We start from the raw sequence: 18,311 nt of genomic DNA, 5'->3' as shown, positions 1-18,311 counted from the left end.
AATCTCAAAACAGCTGAAGTCTCTTTATGCAAACCCTGTTTTCTGGATCTACCTGTAGTTCTGTTGGGGTCTCTTGGCTCTTCATTAGCTGTCTAAGCTCCAACACTTTTTCCTGCAGAACTTTAAGCTTCTCTTCATTCTTCTCCACCTCAGCCTGCGGATAAAAACCTTGGCTTTCACGCATGCATGTTAAATATGAGATAACAGAATAAGATGGAACTTTATTGAATCCCATGTTTTTGTCCAGCAATAGAAGAAATATGCTATACAGACAAAAGCATTGGGACACCTGCCCATTGCACCAACAGAACCTTTTATGACATCCCATTCTAAATCCATAGGCAGCAATAGGGATTTGGTTCCCCCATTGTAGCTATAACAGCTGCCACTCTTCTGGGAAGGCTTTCCACAAGATCAGAGATCGCAGTGTGTTTGTGGGAATTTTTGCCCATTCATCCATAATAGCATTTGTGAGGTCATGGTGTGATGGTATGATGATGGACGATTCTATGCTTCCAATTTCGTGGGAACAGTTTAGGGAAAATCCTTTTCTGTTCCAGCAAGACCTAGTGCATAAAGCAAGGACCATAAAGACATGGTTGGGTGAGTGTGGTGTGGAAGAACATGACTGGCCTGCACAGAACCCTAATCTCGACACATTGAACAGTCAGTGTGGAGCATATCAGGTCCAGAAACTACCAATGCAGACCACTGTAGCATTTTGATTCTACCAACCAGGTGAGTCCTCTGACTCTTTTGACTCTTTATGCTCGACTGGTTGGCAGAAACAAAATATTGGTCTGGATTTGTAGATTCCGGACCTGAAATGCCCAACACTGACAGCAATGGAGATCAACATCAGTGTCTCACCTCACAAATGCTCTTGTGGACAAATGGGCAAAAATTCCCACAGTAAAAAGACAATAAATACACAAGAGAAAAACAGTAATAAAACAAAAATAGGTCATAAATTAACCAATAAATAGGAAAAGTGGCAAAAGAGTGTATCACTATAACCAATACACCACTAGACATACAATAATATGTTCGGGGACCTTTGGTATATATTCACCCACAAATCTTTTGTTTCAATGCAAGCCAAGTGAACAAGTGTGAAAATTAAAGTTTATATTGGTGAACAGATCTGTCACTCTCACAAGAACCCGACCTGAAACTCGGCTAGTCGTCCCTCCATCCTTCGGCTGTTGTTAAGGTCATTCAGGCTCTCGCTGAGCTCAGTCACAGAGCTGTGGGCCCAGCCGTCTACCTCCTCGTTGATCTTCAGTACTTCCTCCCACAGCATCAAGCTACGGTTGAGTCGATCAATGTTGTCTTCAATCCTTTCTGACAGCTGTGGGATAGGAAGACACATTCGTCTGACTTTTCTGTGCTCTCTGTCAGCAAGCATGACAGGAGAAACATGCAGGTTAGACAATGTGGAGATTAGATGTGCAATAAACGGCCCCGGTTTGCAAGCATTCTGTACGTCTTTTATGATATTAAACCTCTGGAGTCGTCAATTGCACCCACAGGATCAAACAGAAATCTTACCAATCTGTTAAAAAAAAATCTGAGTTTAAAAAAACAGACAAAGAGACTTCGACTTCAGTATCTGAGTCACTAAGCAGCGCTAATCGCTCACTCATTTGCAAACAGCGCTCTTCACACGATAACGATACGATAATCTGATATTCGTTATTGGGTCAAGTAAACATGAAAACACCCGGTTTGACTCCCATAAACAAGAACACATGTCTTTGTTGTGTTTACACTGACTGGCAGGCTACAACCTTTTATTTTGTGCTGTGGGGTAGTTTTCACTGAAGAAATACAATAAAAATACATCTCTGCCTTGCTACTGTGAAACCATTATTGCTTTTGTCGATGCACATCTAGAGCAGCATAACAGAAACGTTTCCTCACGTCCAGCCACTGGTCCACAATGGCGTCCATGTCCTTCTTCACCACCTGGGTCTCGCACTCAGGGATCTTCTTGAGTTCATTCAGCAGCCGCTTCCCCGTACCGGTGAACTGGTCCAGCCTCTCCTGGCTGTTCACCATCTCCGTCTTCACTGTATCATGCTTTGGAAGATGAATAGCGAGTAAATGTGGAGAAATTACCAGTTGAGTACGATATGTAACCAAAGCAATCAAATGACACAATCCTCACTATAACATGCCTGAAGCCAATAAAGGAAACACTGATTATTATATAAGTTATCAAACAAGAGAAGAGTCAGTCTAATATTCTCTGTACACTGGGGTAAATCAGTCATGCCTATCCAAATCTACAATTAGTCCAAATTGTTGCTGCGTGGTTTTTAACTTGTACAAAGAAGAGGGGTGACATAACTCTAGCCCTGGCCTTCCTCCGTAGGCTACCAGTTCAGTACAGGTTTCACTTTAAAGCTGTATTATTCGTTTGTAAAGCCCCGCATTGGTTAGCTCTTCCTTATATCGCCAGTTTGCTATGCCTATATACTGCATCCAGATCGCTGAGATCTCTGACCAGCTTCTTTTCCTCCCGGTTGAGAACAAAGGGTGACATATGTTTGCAGACATAGCACCAAAGCTTTGGAATAACTTACCACTGTACATTAGGTGTTCTTCAGTTTAAGTCTTTAAATCTACACTTAAAACTCCCCTGTTTTCATTAGCATTTAAGGAGACCTGAATGTGCTACGGAACAGATTGTGTATTAGATTGTGTTTTACGCTGGCCTGGTGCCTTATTATCATGCTGTGATCTATGTAAAGCATTTTAGTCAGCAAGAGGTGTTTTTAAAGTGCTATATAAATAAATCTGACTTGACTTAAAACATATATAATTGAGAAAAATCAATTACACAATCAAAAATCATATTACTTTTGCACTGATGGGATTGTTTATTGTGTTATCTCTTCGTTATCTCTTATCATGAACAACATTCTCCCATTGAATGGGGAACATGTTTAAATGGCTGCTTTAGGAACAGAATCGTAAACCTAAACTCACTCGGGAGAGGGCTCTTCTGATGTCATCTTGGTCCTTGACAGCAACCTTCATCTCAGCCACGCTCTCCGCGTTGTCCAGGATAGCGCTAATAGACGACCTCATGTTCTGGAAATCCCTCGTGAGGTCCACCGTGGCGGTACACTGCTCCTGGCTACGCAAACGGAACATCGCACTGTGAATCGCACTGTGAGTCGCGTCCATTAAAGTGACACAAAAATCTGCAGGGAGGCTTGCAGAGTAACACAAAGGGCACTGATCTAAATCCCAGGAGGTACTTAACCTGCCCCAGTAAAATATTCAGTGAATGTCTTACATGTTTGCTTTAAAAAATGCTGAATATTGGAGCATAATTTGGAATAGTGTGAGGCCAAACAGGTTTACTGACAGGCAATAAAGGAAGCACAACACTACCCAATGGGGAATCAAGCCCTGCTCTCCCAAATGACACGCGGGGATGCTAACACGCAACTAAAGATGGGTAAGAGCATCTCACTGATCTTTCCCATGGAGGGTGCTGGTAAGTTAAAGACCCACCCATCTGCAATGAGCCTCTGGGTGGCCTCCCAGGTAGCCTCCAAGAGGTCAATGTCCCTCTGGGCCTCCACCGCCAGCTCGCAGTCCCTCTGGGCCAGCTGCTGACCCTTTTCCCTCAGCCACTGTTCCTCATGCTTGTGGGACAGCAGCTCGTTTTCTAGCTGGTTGAAAAATCGCAACCTACAGGTGATAGATAAGAGACCTCGATAAGAAAGGCCACATTGTTAGGAGACCTCATCAATTCTTCTCACTGGTTCGGTGAGGTTGTCAATAAAATGGCAACTCGATAATTAGAAGTACCTCTGTTGCAGGGCCAGCAGACTAGGTTCTCCCAGAACCTGGAGGTCAGCCTTTTCCTCAATGTCCTCCACACTTTTGAGCAGCTGCTCCTTACGCTGCCTGAAGGTAGCCCAGAGCGCACTCAGAGCCTCAGCCTCACTCTGCTTGGTGCCCAGGAGGTTCTGCACAGCTTCCAGCTCCAAGCTGAGGGTGTCCGCCAACACCCTGCAGGAGGTCCGTTGCTCCTCCCGGCAGAGGTGGTATCGGGCTTTGCAGAGGCTCCCGTCCAGGCTGACAGCTAGCGCCTCGAGGCGCCCAATGTCAGGAACAATGGCCTTCAGCTCCTGCTGCAGTTCGTGGACCTTGCCCTGGTCCCAAGCTCCAGCACTTTCTACTGTCTGCCTCAGCCCGAGTAGCACGTTGGCAGCCACGCTTTGGGTCTGCAGGAAAGCCTCAAGCTTCTCCAGGCCGTCACGCCGGTGGCCCACCAGTTGCTGGGCCTCCAGGAAGGGTTGGAAGCAGTCTTCCAGGCGACCCTGAAGCAACTGTAGGTCACCAGGTTCACAGGACAAGGAGAGGGTGTCCACAAACTTCTGTAGCTCCTTCATCTCATTGGCCTGTCTCTGCAGAGAGGCTGCCCTTTCCTGACAAAGACTAAGAGTCAGTCTTCAATGATAAAGGCAGGTATATAAACAACGGAGGTAAGAACACTTGATGACCATGTTCTGACATACCTTTACCAGAGTGGCAGCTGGCTGTAGGTCTGTGATGCTGACCTGGGACTCGGAATAGAGGCCGGTGAGGAAATTCTCGCTCCACTGGGAGAAGGCCAGCAGAGCTTGGTCAAACTGCTCCACTTGGTCCATGTGGACCTGCAGCTGTTGAATCCTATGATGGAAGAGCAAGTGAAGTAAACTTCTTCACCAAACAGAAGTCTGTCAAAATTCCTGTGCAAAGCAGTGAAGAGTCAATCAAGAAAGACCAACTAGAGAAGGGTCAGATCTCAGATGCAGGAATATTATTTGGTCATGTTATGTTAAGGTTATGAGTGTGCCCTGGTCAGACCCCTGACCTTTGAGGTAAGGCCTTCTTCTGTGACCTCATTCTGTTCCCGAAATTGTCCAGGTCCTCTGCCAGGTCCTTCACTCTCTCCTCCGGTGCAGTAGGGTACAGGGATTGGCCCAAGCTCAACAGGATGTCATAAATTGCCTCATGGGACAAAACTTCACACTGCAGGTCCTATATAGCAAAGTTAAGATTCAGCCAAAGAGATCTTTGTCCAATCTAGGTCCAAGCTATACTTCATCAATAAAATAAATAAATGTGACGAAACAAGAATTAAAAACTTCCCGACTACCTTCAAGTGCAGAAGCTCGCTTTGAAGCTTGGCTGTATCTGCAGGAAGGCACTGGGACTCTGAGCTACAGAGAGTATCGCATCCATCCAGCCAGGACAGGAAGCTGGAGAACTCCTTCTCAAACCTGAAGAACACACACAGTGGGGTGCCATTAGGACTAGTGATGGTGATACAGGCGGCCTTCTTCTGAGGAGGCATCGACTTAGCAAAGTGACAAAACCCCACAACTGCATGCATTGTCCTATCCAAAGTGAAACTGGGAAGTGCAAATTGCTGAGGTGGGGGCATCAGTGAAGCTTGCTAAAGGCACCATAGGGGCTTTGTACTGCACTGTGTGTCTTTATTTACATGCTTAGCAACCTCATCCAGAAACTTCCCCATTCATATACGCACCATAAATGCATTAATTCATGTAAACCGCAATATCTGGCAGTTGTCACAGTCTAGCACTCTTGGACATTATCACACAGCCCATTCAGTAAACAGTAGTGATGAGCTAATGAAGGTTCATGAACCATTTGCTGTATTTTTTGATGCCACTAGATGGTGCTCTTGGTTTATTTTGGGGCATGCTTTGACTGCGCCATCTAGTGGGGCTTCATTTGGCCATCACTAATTCACACATCAGCAGATGCTAACCCTTGTTGTTCCCCTCATTTTTTTATCTCCACGTCTTACTTTTGCCAGAGAGGGAGAAGGCCTTCCAGCCGGCCCTGCTTCTCCTTGGCTTGCTGGAGCGCCTGTTCGTAGGCCTGCTGGAGAGCAGCCGCGTCCCTCTCGGCCCGATCCCGCTCACTGAGCCTGCTCGCTGTGGCGGACAGCGATAGCATGGTACCCTTCAGCTGCTCCAGGGCCTGGGTCACGTCCTGGAGTGACCATGCACACAGACACATACACACGCATGCACACACACAGGTTTGTAATTGTGTCTTTGTGGGGACTCTCCATTCATTTCTATTGAATAAACTCTAATCCCAACATGATGACCTTAACCCCCACCCAGCCCTAACCTTAATCATAAATAACCAAACAAAATACAAGACTTTTGGCATTTTTCCTTTTTTGATTGCCTTCACAGATCTTTGTGCAGACATGAAAAATGGTCCCCACAATGTCAAAATAACAGGTTTTTATCATATTGTGGGAGACATTTGGTCCCCACAATGAATTATAAACCTAATCCACACACACACACAAATGCAGGCACCATGACAGAATCAAACGTACCGGCAGCTACATCTTTAGAGGTTATTAGGAGGTTATAACAGCAGCTGTATCACAATAATAATAAAGTTTTACCATATGTTCTTGAAGCGTTTTGTAGGTCTCAGATGAGGAAGTACAGCATTTGATAGGATGGTCCATTTTTTCACTCAGCTTACCAATGGAAGACCTCACCTTAGAAAAAAAAATGTAACAAAGGACAGGTGAGGGTAAAAATCAAGCACTACAAAAAGTAAACATCAAACATGAATACACATGTGGCCAGAATGATTAATTAACGATTAGTTACTTAAGCTACAAACATGTCTGTTGTGTCATACCTGCTCCAGATTGGTACTGAACCTCTGAAGGTGGGTGGAGCTCTCCTCCAGCCGGCCAATCAGCTGCTCCACACTCTCCCCTAGCTCCTCCCAGTACCTGCCGGCTTGAGTCAGCCGAGCCTTGATGCGGGCGGCCTCCCCCGATGACACAAAACTCCCAAGTGCCTGAGACTCCGCCTCCAGCCAGGGCAGCGTTTCGCTTCTTTGCTTTAGCTCCATGTGCACGGACTGCAACATGACGCGAGGCCTCCATCAAACCCAGGACAAATTCACTACCAGCCTTACAACACGACACAACGATAACAAAGCGTTCACAAAATCACGTTGAATACAGCGTTGTCTGGCATCAAACACACAATTCACATCTAAGAAATGGTAAATTAAGCTACATACATTTTAAACAACTAGAAAAACAGCAGTTTTGTACCTTTACAGTGTCGATCTGTTGTTTGAGTGGCGCAGAAGACGTGGTCAGAGCATCCAGTATCTTCTCTTTTTGTGAAATCCATGTGGAAAATGTCTCAAACATGTTAATGAATTCCTCCCACCTGGATTTCATTCCCTCCAGGTGTTTAACGCTGCAAAAAATAAACAAACCCAACTTGAATGGCCAGCCCTTCATGAGTCAGAGAATAGAAGTTTTACTAAATGATAATGTCGCACTGCAGTTCTAATTTCAATGAATAGGGGGAGCTATTACTCTTTCTTGAGGCCAGCTTCCACACGGTCCACTTGCTCACTGGCAGAGCGGGCTTGCTGTTGAAGTAGGGATAGGTTGTTTGGGCCAAGCTGGATCTCTGCTGCCCTCTTCAGGAGGGCGTCTACCAGCACGGCCTGCATCCCACACAGTTTGGACAGCTCCTGCATGCAGGCATTGACCAAAAGAAGAAACTCAGTAAAATGACTGCACTTCTTCACCACATCAAGGAACAACATGATTGGCCGTCAAGGTTAAGATCATAGGCCAGTAGTGTAACGGCTGTGGGTTCTTGCCCAAGGATGGGCTCTGATGCCATATATCTGAGCAGATACCTGGATCATTGCAGACTCACCCTAGACTGTTCCAGCTCTGTTGACAAGCTCTCTGTGCTGCTGAATATGGGTTCCCTGTCCAGAATGGGATAGGCCTTGTTCACAAAGTCTATGACCCCCCTGCGCTGGTCTTCAAATTCCTGCCACGCGTCCAGCGTCGCCTGTTGACAAAGGTACACAAACCATGACACAGGCACTCATGCCTGCACACACAGGTGACAGGCCTTGGGGGGGGGACGCCGACGTACCTGCAGATCGTGCTCCTGTGCCTCTACGGTGTGGTCCATGGTGCTGAGCGTGGCCTCCAGCTTCTGCAGGTCCGGCTGCAGGGAAGGGCTCAGGCCCCGCTCCCCCTGCAGCTGCTGGCCACGCAGGATCTGCTGCTGCACGTCCCTCCTCTTCCCCCGCAGACGTTTCAGCTGTTGCTGTGGAGTCCAATGAACACGTATGTTTTGACTCCACAGACTGGATGCATGGGTGTACAAGGAGATTAAGCGAGCAGCGGGAGGGAGGCTTGACCCCTTTAAAGCTCAGAGGCCACAATCGAGTAGACCTGTATATGGGGGCGGGGCCACAGAGATTCTGAGCCCAGCTAAAAGCTCATTGGCCTCCAGAGTGCCTCCCTCCCCTGTCACTCATCGATTCAAAAAATATCATTGGCTAATGATAAGGTTGGCCCCTCTGTATGTATTACATCCCCTCTTATGCCCCCCCCACCTTCAAACACCCTATAATCACCCCCTTCATTAATAAAGGGAGGTAGAAACAGCAATTCCATCTTCCTTACCCTTGACACGCATGTCTTAATAGAGCATCAGGTTACAATCAAAGACTGAGTTGCAATTTACACGTTGAGAAGTAAATTAGCTTGGAGTCATTTGAAGTAACTAAGTCATAAATAAGGGCAACTCCCATTTATTGCTCCTTTTATAATCAAAATATTGGATGTAAACTAACAGGTGGAGTCTAACAGTGAGTAATAGTTTATACTAGATGTATACTAACAGAATCTCTAATGGTGAGTAATAGTTCATACTAGATGCATGCTAAGAAGAGGAGTCTAACAGTGAGTAATAGTTTATACTAGATGTGTACTAACAGAAGTCTAATGGTGAGTAATAGTTCATACTAGATGCATGCTAAGAAGTGGAGTCTAACAGTGAGTAATAGTTTATACTAGATGTATACTAACAGAAGTCTAATGGTGAGTAATAGTTCATACTAGATGCATGCTAAGAAGTGGAGTCTAACAGTGAGTAACAGTTTGCACACCTGATGTATGAGGAGTAAATGCTGCGCCTCTCTCACACTCTCCGAGTCCAGGATTTTACAGGCCTCCACCTGTGCCTCTTGCTGAGCCTGTAGCAGCTCTTCCAGAGAGCCCTGTACCTCCTCCTGGAACTGCACACAGTCCTCCACTGCCGACACCACCTTCTCAGACTAGGAGACAGAGGCATTTCCCTTCTGTTACACATTTTAGTCCACGTGGGTCCATAATCATATCAGAAAGCAACAGTCTAAAGGACGACACAACACGAGCGTCGCATCTGTTTCCCTGTTTGACCAGCAGGTGTCGCTGGCCATCCCATTTTGTGTTCCCCTAGTCTTGTGTGCCCCATAGGCCCGAGTGTGTTCCCCTGCTCCCTGGGCCGCCATCTCCTGCCATTGAGGGTGTGAGGCTGGCCAGCCTCAACTTTGTTAGACATTTTGAGTTTTTATCACCTTGTATATCATATAGTTTCCGTCTTTTTGTTTTTGTGTCTTTGTTTCTGCTTATCACTGCCTGTGTGAGGTCTTCTATAATGTCCTATTTCACTTATGCTCCCAGTATCTCCTACCTTGTCCTAGTCCCCAGTGTATTGTTATTACTCTCACCTTTCCCTTGTTCCCTACTTTCCCAGTGGTTGGTTGTCAGTGGCCCACACCTGCTCCTTGTTTTGCCTCATTGGTTGTGTATATAGTTGCCTGCTTGTGTCATGTTGGTCATTGTAGCTGTTGCTGCTCTGTGCTTGATTGCTCCTTGACGTCTTATGTACCTGTGGTTTTCCCAAATGTTCTTAGTGTTAGCCATAGTCTAGTTAGTAGTTTTCCACCTGCCGCAGTTTCATCCCTTGTGGTCTCTTTCGTATCTTGTTTAGCCTTTAAAACTTTGTAAGCTGCATAAGAATGAGTATGAGACCAGCCTGGTGGTTTTTATGGCAACAAGGTTTGGGATCTGCGGCTCAAATAGACCTGGAAAGGCTCATTGAGGTGTGAACATTGATAAAATATGATTTCGGGTGGCAAGGTTACCTCAGTCAATGAAGAGAGGAGGCCCTTAAAGTCAGAGGACAGCTGGCTGAGAGCAGCGGCCTGCTTCTTGGCCTCGCTCTCGGCACAGACCTCTACCAGGACGGCCAGGCGGGTCTTGAGCCAACTAAGATTCCCCTCCTGGTTCTCCGCTTCATGTCGAAGCTCCTGCAGCAGCAGTGGAGATAGTCCCTCAGGCTCCCTACACTTCATCTATCAGGCATCCGTCTCAGGGTGCTGAATATTCACCTGAATGGTGGTTTTCACCTGCCCAAACTTTCCGGGACAGCTGGAGTCATTCCTGAGCAGCCGTAGCTGATTTTCCTTAGACGAGACCCATGACGAGAGCTGGGAAAACCTAGAGGATGGGGGACAGAGGAGGGCATTCAAACAAACACAAAACATCGAATATAGCCAATACGGTGACATGAACAAAATGTGACCCGGTCCAACAAATTACAGTCATATTTCCATTAGCATCGCTTAAAGATGCTCGCCATCGAAACATTATGCATTAAAAAATACATCTTGCGACCGAGATGTCGGATTTCGAAAAAGGTGATAGTTATTGGCAAGGTCAGAGCCAAAATGAACCAATGGAGCTGGAACTAGCCAGCACTAGCGAAAACAATGAAGAACTACGTACTTCGTAGGACAGCAAGTTTGCCACAGGGCTTTTGAATACATGTTTTATTTAGATGTCTTGCTAATCATATAAACTTATTCTCCGGCAGGAATATTGAAGGGACTTTATGAACAGCTCTCTCAAAAGTAGCCTTCCTCAATTTTTGATATTGAAATTACTGTAACTTGGTCAATGTTTAAGCTATACCGTGATGTTATATATCATTTTGAAACTTATTAAAACAAAAACAGCAAACTATGAAATTTCTTACTTAATCCTTGTTTTGCTGGAGTAGGTCTCATTTTCGAGTATGAAAACCAAGCAATAAATATAACAAAGATGCACATCAAAACTCTTAATCAATAATTCATTGATTTTAATTTCCCTTAGAGATGCACATGCTGTATCCGCAGTTATAAATTATGTTATTTCAACTTCACTGACTTATACTCATACTTATACATATACTTATACTTATAAACGGGAACTGACAAATATAATTCTTATGTATTCGGTAACCCTTGAATCAAACTAAAGTAATTAGCAAGATTAGAGGAATTAAACTTCAAACCCTTTCAATGTGATCATTTCAGCCTCAATTCTAGATGAGATATAATAGCTACTACTTGAAATAACCACCAATACAAATGATACTTGGCGTCTGAAATGATTACTGGTGACGTGACAGTACTTTTGAGCGTCTTCACCTGGAGCTGAACTCCTTCCACTTGTCAGGGTGCTCCAGGAGCTTCTGGTGGGTCCTGCTGATCTGGACCATGACCTCGTCAAAGGCCGCTCTGGCGCTCTCCAGGGTTCGGTGGGCGGAGTCACTCTTCGAAAGCTTCTGGGATAGTTCGTCAATGTGCTGCAGTCTCTTCTCGCAGAGCAGATGGGGCCCACTGTCTCTGAAAAAGGTCTGAAGAGAGACGTTACTTACTTATCTTGGAATGTTTGGAGTATCCATCCGTCATGACCTCAGGAAAGATGGAAAGACTCCCCCTAGTGGCCCTGTATATAAATGCAGGCTCACCCGATGCTCCTTGATGAGTCTCTCACTCCCCACGCTGAGAAGACACTGGTCTTCGCGAGCCAGCTCTTCCTGGCACTCCTGTAAAGACGTCATCAAACGACTTTGCTCCACTTCCACTTTCAAGCGCAGCAGGTGGCATGGCGCCTCCACCTGGAGGTCCTGGGAAGGACGGGAAGATTTTGCTGTTTAATGTACGTGCGGCGCCAAGGCGCGTCACCAATAGCTTATGCTGCAGGATGCAAAACCCTTTCCATCACCGAGGTCCCGCTCACATCTTGGCTGCCCGTTCATGCTTTTAGGGGGCACTCGTGATAGACTGACCTTCCATTGTTTATGGAGCTGCCTGACCGTGTCCTGCAGACTATGCTGCTCCTGGTCAGGCAGAATGTCTGTGAGCTCATCGCACGCCTTTAGGAATGTGTTGAGGACCCGCTGGTCAAGCTGGCCGAAAAACTCCTGGGATACGCAGCAGTGAATAAGAGATGAACAATCGTATTAACATTGGCGAGGTATAACTGGCACAGCAAGGCCCCGTCGTTTCCTTACAGTGTGCATCTTGAGCAGCTCCTCTGGGTTTCCCTTCTCCTTCAGGGAAGCCTGGGCGCCCTTAAGCACCTTCTCCAACTCGACACGAGACTCTTCAAACCTCTTCATGAGGCTACTGTTAGCCTCTACGTGTCTCCTCCAGTCTGCTGACTCCTTCACCATGGCCTGAGCTCGGGGAGATGTAACATAATATAGGGAAACTTGTGGATTTCCTGTTTGAGGTCCATGCCATCCGATATCAAGTATGTCACTCTCACTTATTCACAATAACTCTTTGTTATAAACGTCTTACTCCCTTATGACCTGACTGGAATATCAAGTCATGGCATCATTCAAGTGTCACTCAAGAACCTTTCTTGCTCTGTATTTTTCTATTTAAACGCGATGTTTTTGACACAGCATGAAAACACCATATGGGCTATTTTGGACCATGCCAGTACTGAGGCACTGGAATTTGTTTTTTTGAATTTTGATCACACTGCATGGGGAGGGGGGGACGCATTTTGAGCAGTAGGGAGTGCCAGGCTTTTTCTTTCACATAACGCCCTCCAACCAGCAGTGCGTTAAATGACCGTCGCCTGGCAGAAGCACGACATCGGAAGATGCCTGTCAGATCCCTGCTTGTTTTGCAAACTCACAAATATTTGAGAGAACTGGCAAAGGCTACATTCGGGATTTCGGGGCCTGGGGATTAAAGATACAACAATGCCCTGTTTGTACACAGGAATAAAAAAGGTCTTGGCAACAGCCAACTGCTGACCCTGACTGACCTGCAAAGAGGCTTGTAGCTCCACCACACGTTTCTGCAGAAGGGACTTATCCAGGTTCTGCAGTGTCCTGCTGTTGCACAGAGCCCTCTGGACAGACTGATGGTTCCTCTCGATCATAGACAAGCACTTTTTACAGTTTTGCTGCAGGGAGAGCAGCTCCTGGAACAAAGGAACAAATCAATTAGCAAACAGTGGCTAACTTCAGTCACCTAGGATATGTAAACACCAGAGGTGGAGATTTCAGGTCCAGAGAGTATAAATCCTGACCAAGATTTTATTTCAATCAACCAGTAGTATAAAGAGTCACAGTCATGGAGTACTCAACTGAATATTTGAAACAAAATATTGGTCTGGATTTATAGTCTCTAGACTTGAAATATCCATCTTACAAGCTCCCCACAGCTACCACAGACTTCAATCTCATTCTGAAGGTTCTCCACCTTGCGCTTTGTTTCATGTGATGGGATCCAGTCTCACTGTAGCTTTGTACTGGATAAATAGCACAAAAATAGAAGGTCCTATAGTGGACACATGGAAATAGCTAAAAGCGGCCCAAAATGCACCAATATCCGCCTGTTTTATAAGTACTGTGCAGTACATTGCTAACTGTCTCCACCATAAACAATTGGTGTTTGATCTTAAGCTTCTGAATGCCTTTCCACTTTCAGTCCTGAGGTGCTCTGTGCACGGACAGCTGGCAGTTCACTGAGCTAACAACTTTCAGTCATTTAATTACTTTAATTAATCAGTAATCAGTTAAGCGTCCCTACAGCGAGGCTGTTAACGGCTCGACGGTAATGAGCTGAGATACCCGAGCACGCCCTCTCCACGCCTAATTGGAAGGCCCGGTGTACGGCGAATCTGCCGGGTCAGCCATTCTTTAGGATCTGGGTAAAAGCATGGACCCCTGCCGAGCCGAGAAGCACAAGGAGCTCCCTGGAAAAACAGGCTTTTCAAAGCTTTTGAAGCGGAAGAAGAGGACGAGCAAATGATACAAGAAGCCTCTGAATTCTCTGAGGCCTGCAGTGTGCAGAGAGCACTTCACCAAAAGACAATGGGACCTCAAAGGTGATTTGGTTTCACAGTATCACTCATAAACAATATGTAACATGCAATAATTATTTACTTCCATAAGAGCCAAAAGCGGTGACCCCTTTGACCTTCCTGATCACTCATTGCAGAGAGTGTGCTCGGTCTTCCCACTTCCTGCCAGAACTGAAACTTATTTGTTCTAGAGAATCATTAGATTTTTTTCCCTGCTTCCATTGTCTAGCCCTCTCTCCTTCCTGCTTCATCACCCAGGGGAAATACAATTAAACTGAAGTCCTTTTCTTGGCCCCCCCCCCCCTCCCCCAACCACCCGATCACATGATCCTGTCCTCAGCGTCATGCCAGCTTTCCCAGAAACTCAGAAACTGATTTACCGTAATAACTGAAGAATTTTGCCAGCTTGTTTTTCTAAGATATATCATATACACTGTGGTAAGTTATATACACTGACCACATTACCTGAAAAATGCAAAATCGTTTTCCTTACCGAAGAAGCTGGACCAAAAGCATGATTTTTAATGTCTGGAAGCTGTATTATTAGAATGCACTATTTTCCAAATAACCTCTGTCATTATGCAATTGAAATCACCTGCTGAAGACAATCATTTTCTATGTCTTTCAGGACCATGGCAACAACAAAAAAAATAATTTAAATATTTAGCTTCCCTACTGACCACTTTTCCATTGCAGGAAAAAAAATGTACATCGACAGAACAGGCTATCAATAAAACAAGCTGAGACAGGCGCAAAACTGGTTTCCATCCAGCACTTTATATTTTTAGCAACTTTTAATTAAGCCGAGCTTCACCGGGACGCAGTGCGAGGAAATGAGGTATATATCACTGCGTACACCATCATCTGGCAGCTGCAGAGCTCCGTCAGGTCACTGGAAGGCAGACGGCGCAAAAAAATTTGACTGCTTAGACAATGACATTAATGCATAAATCTGCACGCATGTACGCGCGAAAAACAAAAGCGATTTTTACAACATTTTCGCAATATTTGTTCTTGATGTTTGCCAGGATCAGTACACGAAGAAAATATTTTTCGCGGTTAAAGAAACTTTGCTAGGTTACACTTGATGGTTTGAATTCAAGTTCTGACTAAATGTGATTAAATGACGTTAAGTTGTGTCAGTGGGTAACGCCTCCATCAGGGTTGGGGGTTCGATCCCCACACACACACTGCCCTGTGGAATCCGCATGATATTCCCATGGTGTGTGGGTTCACTCAGGGTATGCAGGTCCTTTTCAGGGATCCAGAGTCTCTCCCAGAAGCTACAGGCACAAGGCAGCGGATATCCCAGGATGGAGCACCAAGTCATTGCAGGGTAGACATGCCGTTAATATACACACAGTTTGGTAAATTTGCATGCTTTTGGTCTCTGAGGAGTGGGGGCGACATGAGGACATGGGAAGAGTCAGGGCGAAGACTCAAACCCACGTCCCACAGGTGTGATGTAACACTGTTAACCACCTCACCACTGTGCCACCCCAAATATGTGTGTGTGTGTGTGTGTGAGAGAGAGAGAGAGAGAGAGAGAGAGAGAGAGAGAGAGGGAGAGAGAGAGAGAGAGCCTGTATATGTGTGTGACCTGCATTTAACAGCCCATCCTGGGTGTTCCCCTGAGTTGTGTCCTACCCTGCCTGGGACAAACGCCAAACCCCCCCGGGGACTCTTAGCTGTATAAGATGATGGAAACGTTAAATGGATAGATGACATTGTTAATTAAGCCCCATTAATCGAAAACAAGCTATTAGGGTGTGTTTTTGTACCTGACATTTCAGCTTAAAGTCAACCGGAGACTCGGGATCGTGGTTGGAAAGCAGCCTACAGGCCTTCTCCAGGGACTGATAAAAGCTGGTGATCTGCTTCTCGTTCTCCTCCAGAAGGGGGAGCAGCGACTGGGACTCACGCAGCAAAGGAAGACAACGCTCCCTGATCTGAACAGGGACACAGGAAGGACAATGAGGGGCTTCCAGGAGTTCCAAGCAACCAAAGTTGTCTTTTACAGGATGCCGTTCATTCCAATGAAAGCTGGCCTAACCCTTTTCGGAGCCCTGCCTAAAATGTGATTAAGCTAGTTGTCATTTGTCATCTTCCTTCAGATGGGGGCCCCCCAGGTGGTCGCTGGGCCATAAGCCGCCAATTAGTTTGCTTATGCCTTGAGCCGGCCCTGAGTCCAGTGCACTGCAGTGACTAAAGATAAGAGGAAAGATGCATGACAGCATATTTGGGCCTGAATCCCGTTTTCAGTCTGAGAAAAGAGTCTGTGACCAGATTATGCTGAATTCTTAGCTCAACACTGCTATAAGGCAGCCTGGTCCTCGGGGAATCACAGACAGTCCACATTTTTGCTCCCTCCCAGCTTTCAGTAGCAAAAACATGGACTGTCTGCGGGTCCCCAAGGACTGGATTCGGAAACACTGCTGTAAAGCGTTCAAACGTCATAGAACCAGATCGTCTGTCTGTTCTCCCATCACATTAATGCTCATGATTAATAATTGAAATGAAAACTGAATCTGGCATGGAACGTTGTACTTTCAGTCTAAGCTGATACAAGATTATTAAAACATTTATCACAGAAGTATAATCTAATTTTGGCCAGATGGTATGCGTACAGAAAGCACCTTGTCAGTCTCACAGCTTTTTAAAGTTAAGCAACATAAAAAAATATCCAAAGTACTTGAAGCAGCAGTACTAATTTCCAAGTGACATGCAAAGCATTTAATTAATCTGACAGAAAAGCAAGCAGGCTGATCAGTCACCTTGCAGAGCTGCTCCTTGATGGTTGCCATGGCGCCCAGCATCTGCGTGACGTCCTCCTGGGAAGTGTCCTTGGTCAGCGACTGGGTATTCCGCGTGACCATCTTGTACTGTGCCTCCATAGTGGGGATTTTTTGCTTGATGTCCTGCATAATCCATGACCAACAAAGTCTACTTGATGATTTCCAATCAGTGTATCAAGCATGGAGCATCATTGCAGATGGAACTTAAATAAATACTTAATAAATACTTTACTAGTGGTGTAACAGAAGGTGTACTGGATCATAAAATTCTCTCTCTCTCCCTCTCTCTCACTCTCTCTCTCACACACACACACACACACACACACACGCACACTAACAGTAAAGCTGTACTAAAACTTGTCTTTGACAGAAGACTTTGGTTAGGAGTCTGACTCACCTCAATATCTTGAACGAAAGACCGGATGTTCAAGAAGGACACTTGTACAGAGGCATTTAATTTTTCATTAGCTGCATCCACAAAGGCTTTCAGGGCAGAGATGCCGTCCTGATAGTCCTTTCGCATCTTGTCCACCTCATCCGCCCGTGCGTACTGTAACAGGGGAGGCGCGACTAGATTCAGCATAAACCGATTTGCCGCATTTTAACAACAGACATCCCACACACCTCTCCCAGAAGTTCCGAGAGAATTCTCTAAAGTTCCAGGAGTCTCCCGCCCACGAATAATGTGCAATGTCTGGGAAATCTGTTATTCCGCTATTGAACGGCGGTAAAATTTGCTGCCAAGGCAACACATTTCACCGCCAGCACCCCCACCATCCCGGTCGACAAATTGCACCCCCCTGAAATCAATATGCCTAAGGTGGGAAGGTTGCTTACACCTGTTTCCACTGCCAACGCTAATCCAAACCCTCGGGCTAACGCATCTCAGGCATGAGGTCTGAAGGATCAAGAGAGACCATCAATAATATAATAGCTTTCTTCTGAAAGCAGCCCCTCTACAGCTCAATAGCCCAGCTCTGCTGCCTCCAATTACCTGTATTTGGGTGTTTCGCTAATGTGTTCATCCCAAGTAATACACATGCTAGAAGTCATCAATGCCATTTATATTAAGAGGTTCCTTCAATGGTGTAACTCTAGAGGCCCCAAGGAGACATGAGCTTGCAATGTTTTGATTGCATCTGTTTCTTTAAGGACCATGATATCCGCTGACATTCCTCGTCATCATCCAAAGCACTGAGTGTCCATCCATCCATCCATTTTACAAACCGCTTATCCTACTGGGTCGCGGGGGGTTCCGGAGCCTATCCAATGGGCACGAGGCAGGGAACAACCCAGGATGGGGGGCCAGCCCATCGCAGGCATTGAGTGTCATGTATATATATTAATATACATATATAACATATTATATATACATATTTAATATACATATACATTAATATACAGTTCTTTACAAAAGTCTTAAGCAGTCAAAGAAAATGATGCTTAAATGATCTTCATGTTGGTGTAAGACT

At 45.7% G+C, this 18,311-nt stretch overlaps 1 protein-coding gene across 9 annotated transcripts in view; it reads right to left on the bottom strand.

Moving 5' to 3' along the window:
- Window positions 1-18,311, bottom strand: part of syne1b (spectrin repeat containing, nuclear envelope 1b) — a 103,114-nt gene that overhangs the window by 63,974 nt on the left and 20,829 nt on the right. For all 9 annotated transcript variants that reach the window (XM_048974389.1, XM_048974385.1, XM_048974381.1 and 6 more), the window contains 27 exons: window positions 17,237-17,389; window positions 16,819-16,962; window positions 15,826-15,993; window positions 13,001-13,159; window positions 12,231-12,395; window positions 12,006-12,140; window positions 11,685-11,843; window positions 11,362-11,570; window positions 10,279-10,387; window positions 10,033-10,197; window positions 9,013-9,180; window positions 7,989-8,165; window positions 7,761-7,901; window positions 7,409-7,569; window positions 7,136-7,286; window positions 6,709-6,936; window positions 6,464-6,562; window positions 5,843-6,030; window positions 5,165-5,288; window positions 4,880-5,046; window positions 4,542-4,695; window positions 3,829-4,451; window positions 3,529-3,708; window positions 2,995-3,145; window positions 1,924-2,082; window positions 1,169-1,351; window positions 53-154 (listed from right to left, as the gene is read on the bottom strand). In XM_048974389.1, the coding sequence (XP_048830346.1) occupies window positions 53-154; window positions 1,169-1,351; window positions 1,924-2,082; window positions 2,995-3,145; window positions 3,529-3,708; window positions 3,829-4,451; window positions 4,542-4,695; window positions 4,880-5,046; window positions 5,165-5,288; window positions 5,843-6,030; window positions 6,464-6,562; window positions 6,709-6,936; window positions 7,136-7,286; window positions 7,409-7,569; window positions 7,761-7,901; window positions 7,989-8,165; window positions 9,013-9,180; window positions 10,033-10,197; window positions 10,279-10,387; window positions 11,362-11,570; window positions 11,685-11,843; window positions 12,006-12,140; window positions 12,231-12,395; window positions 13,001-13,159; window positions 15,826-15,993; window positions 16,819-16,962; window positions 17,237-17,389 (4,722 nt within the window). The remainder of the gene's footprint in view (window positions 1-52; window positions 155-1,168; window positions 1,352-1,923; window positions 2,083-2,994; window positions 3,146-3,528; window positions 3,709-3,828; window positions 4,452-4,541; window positions 4,696-4,879; window positions 5,047-5,164; window positions 5,289-5,842; window positions 6,031-6,463; window positions 6,563-6,708; window positions 6,937-7,135; window positions 7,287-7,408; window positions 7,570-7,760; window positions 7,902-7,988; window positions 8,166-9,012; window positions 9,181-10,032; window positions 10,198-10,278; window positions 10,388-11,361; window positions 11,571-11,684; window positions 11,844-12,005; window positions 12,141-12,230; window positions 12,396-13,000; window positions 13,160-15,825; window positions 15,994-16,818; window positions 16,963-17,236; window positions 17,390-18,311) is intronic.

This window comes from Brienomyrus brachyistius, chromosome 14, assembly GCF_023856365.1.
Source record: "Brienomyrus brachyistius isolate T26 chromosome 14, BBRACH_0.4, whole genome shotgun sequence".
Classification (NCBI taxonomy): Eukaryota; Metazoa; Chordata; class Actinopteri; order Osteoglossiformes; family Mormyridae; genus Brienomyrus; species Brienomyrus brachyistius.
The sequence above is the reverse complement of the archived record's forward strand: the minus strand, read 5'-3'. Positions and strand labels throughout refer to the sequence as shown.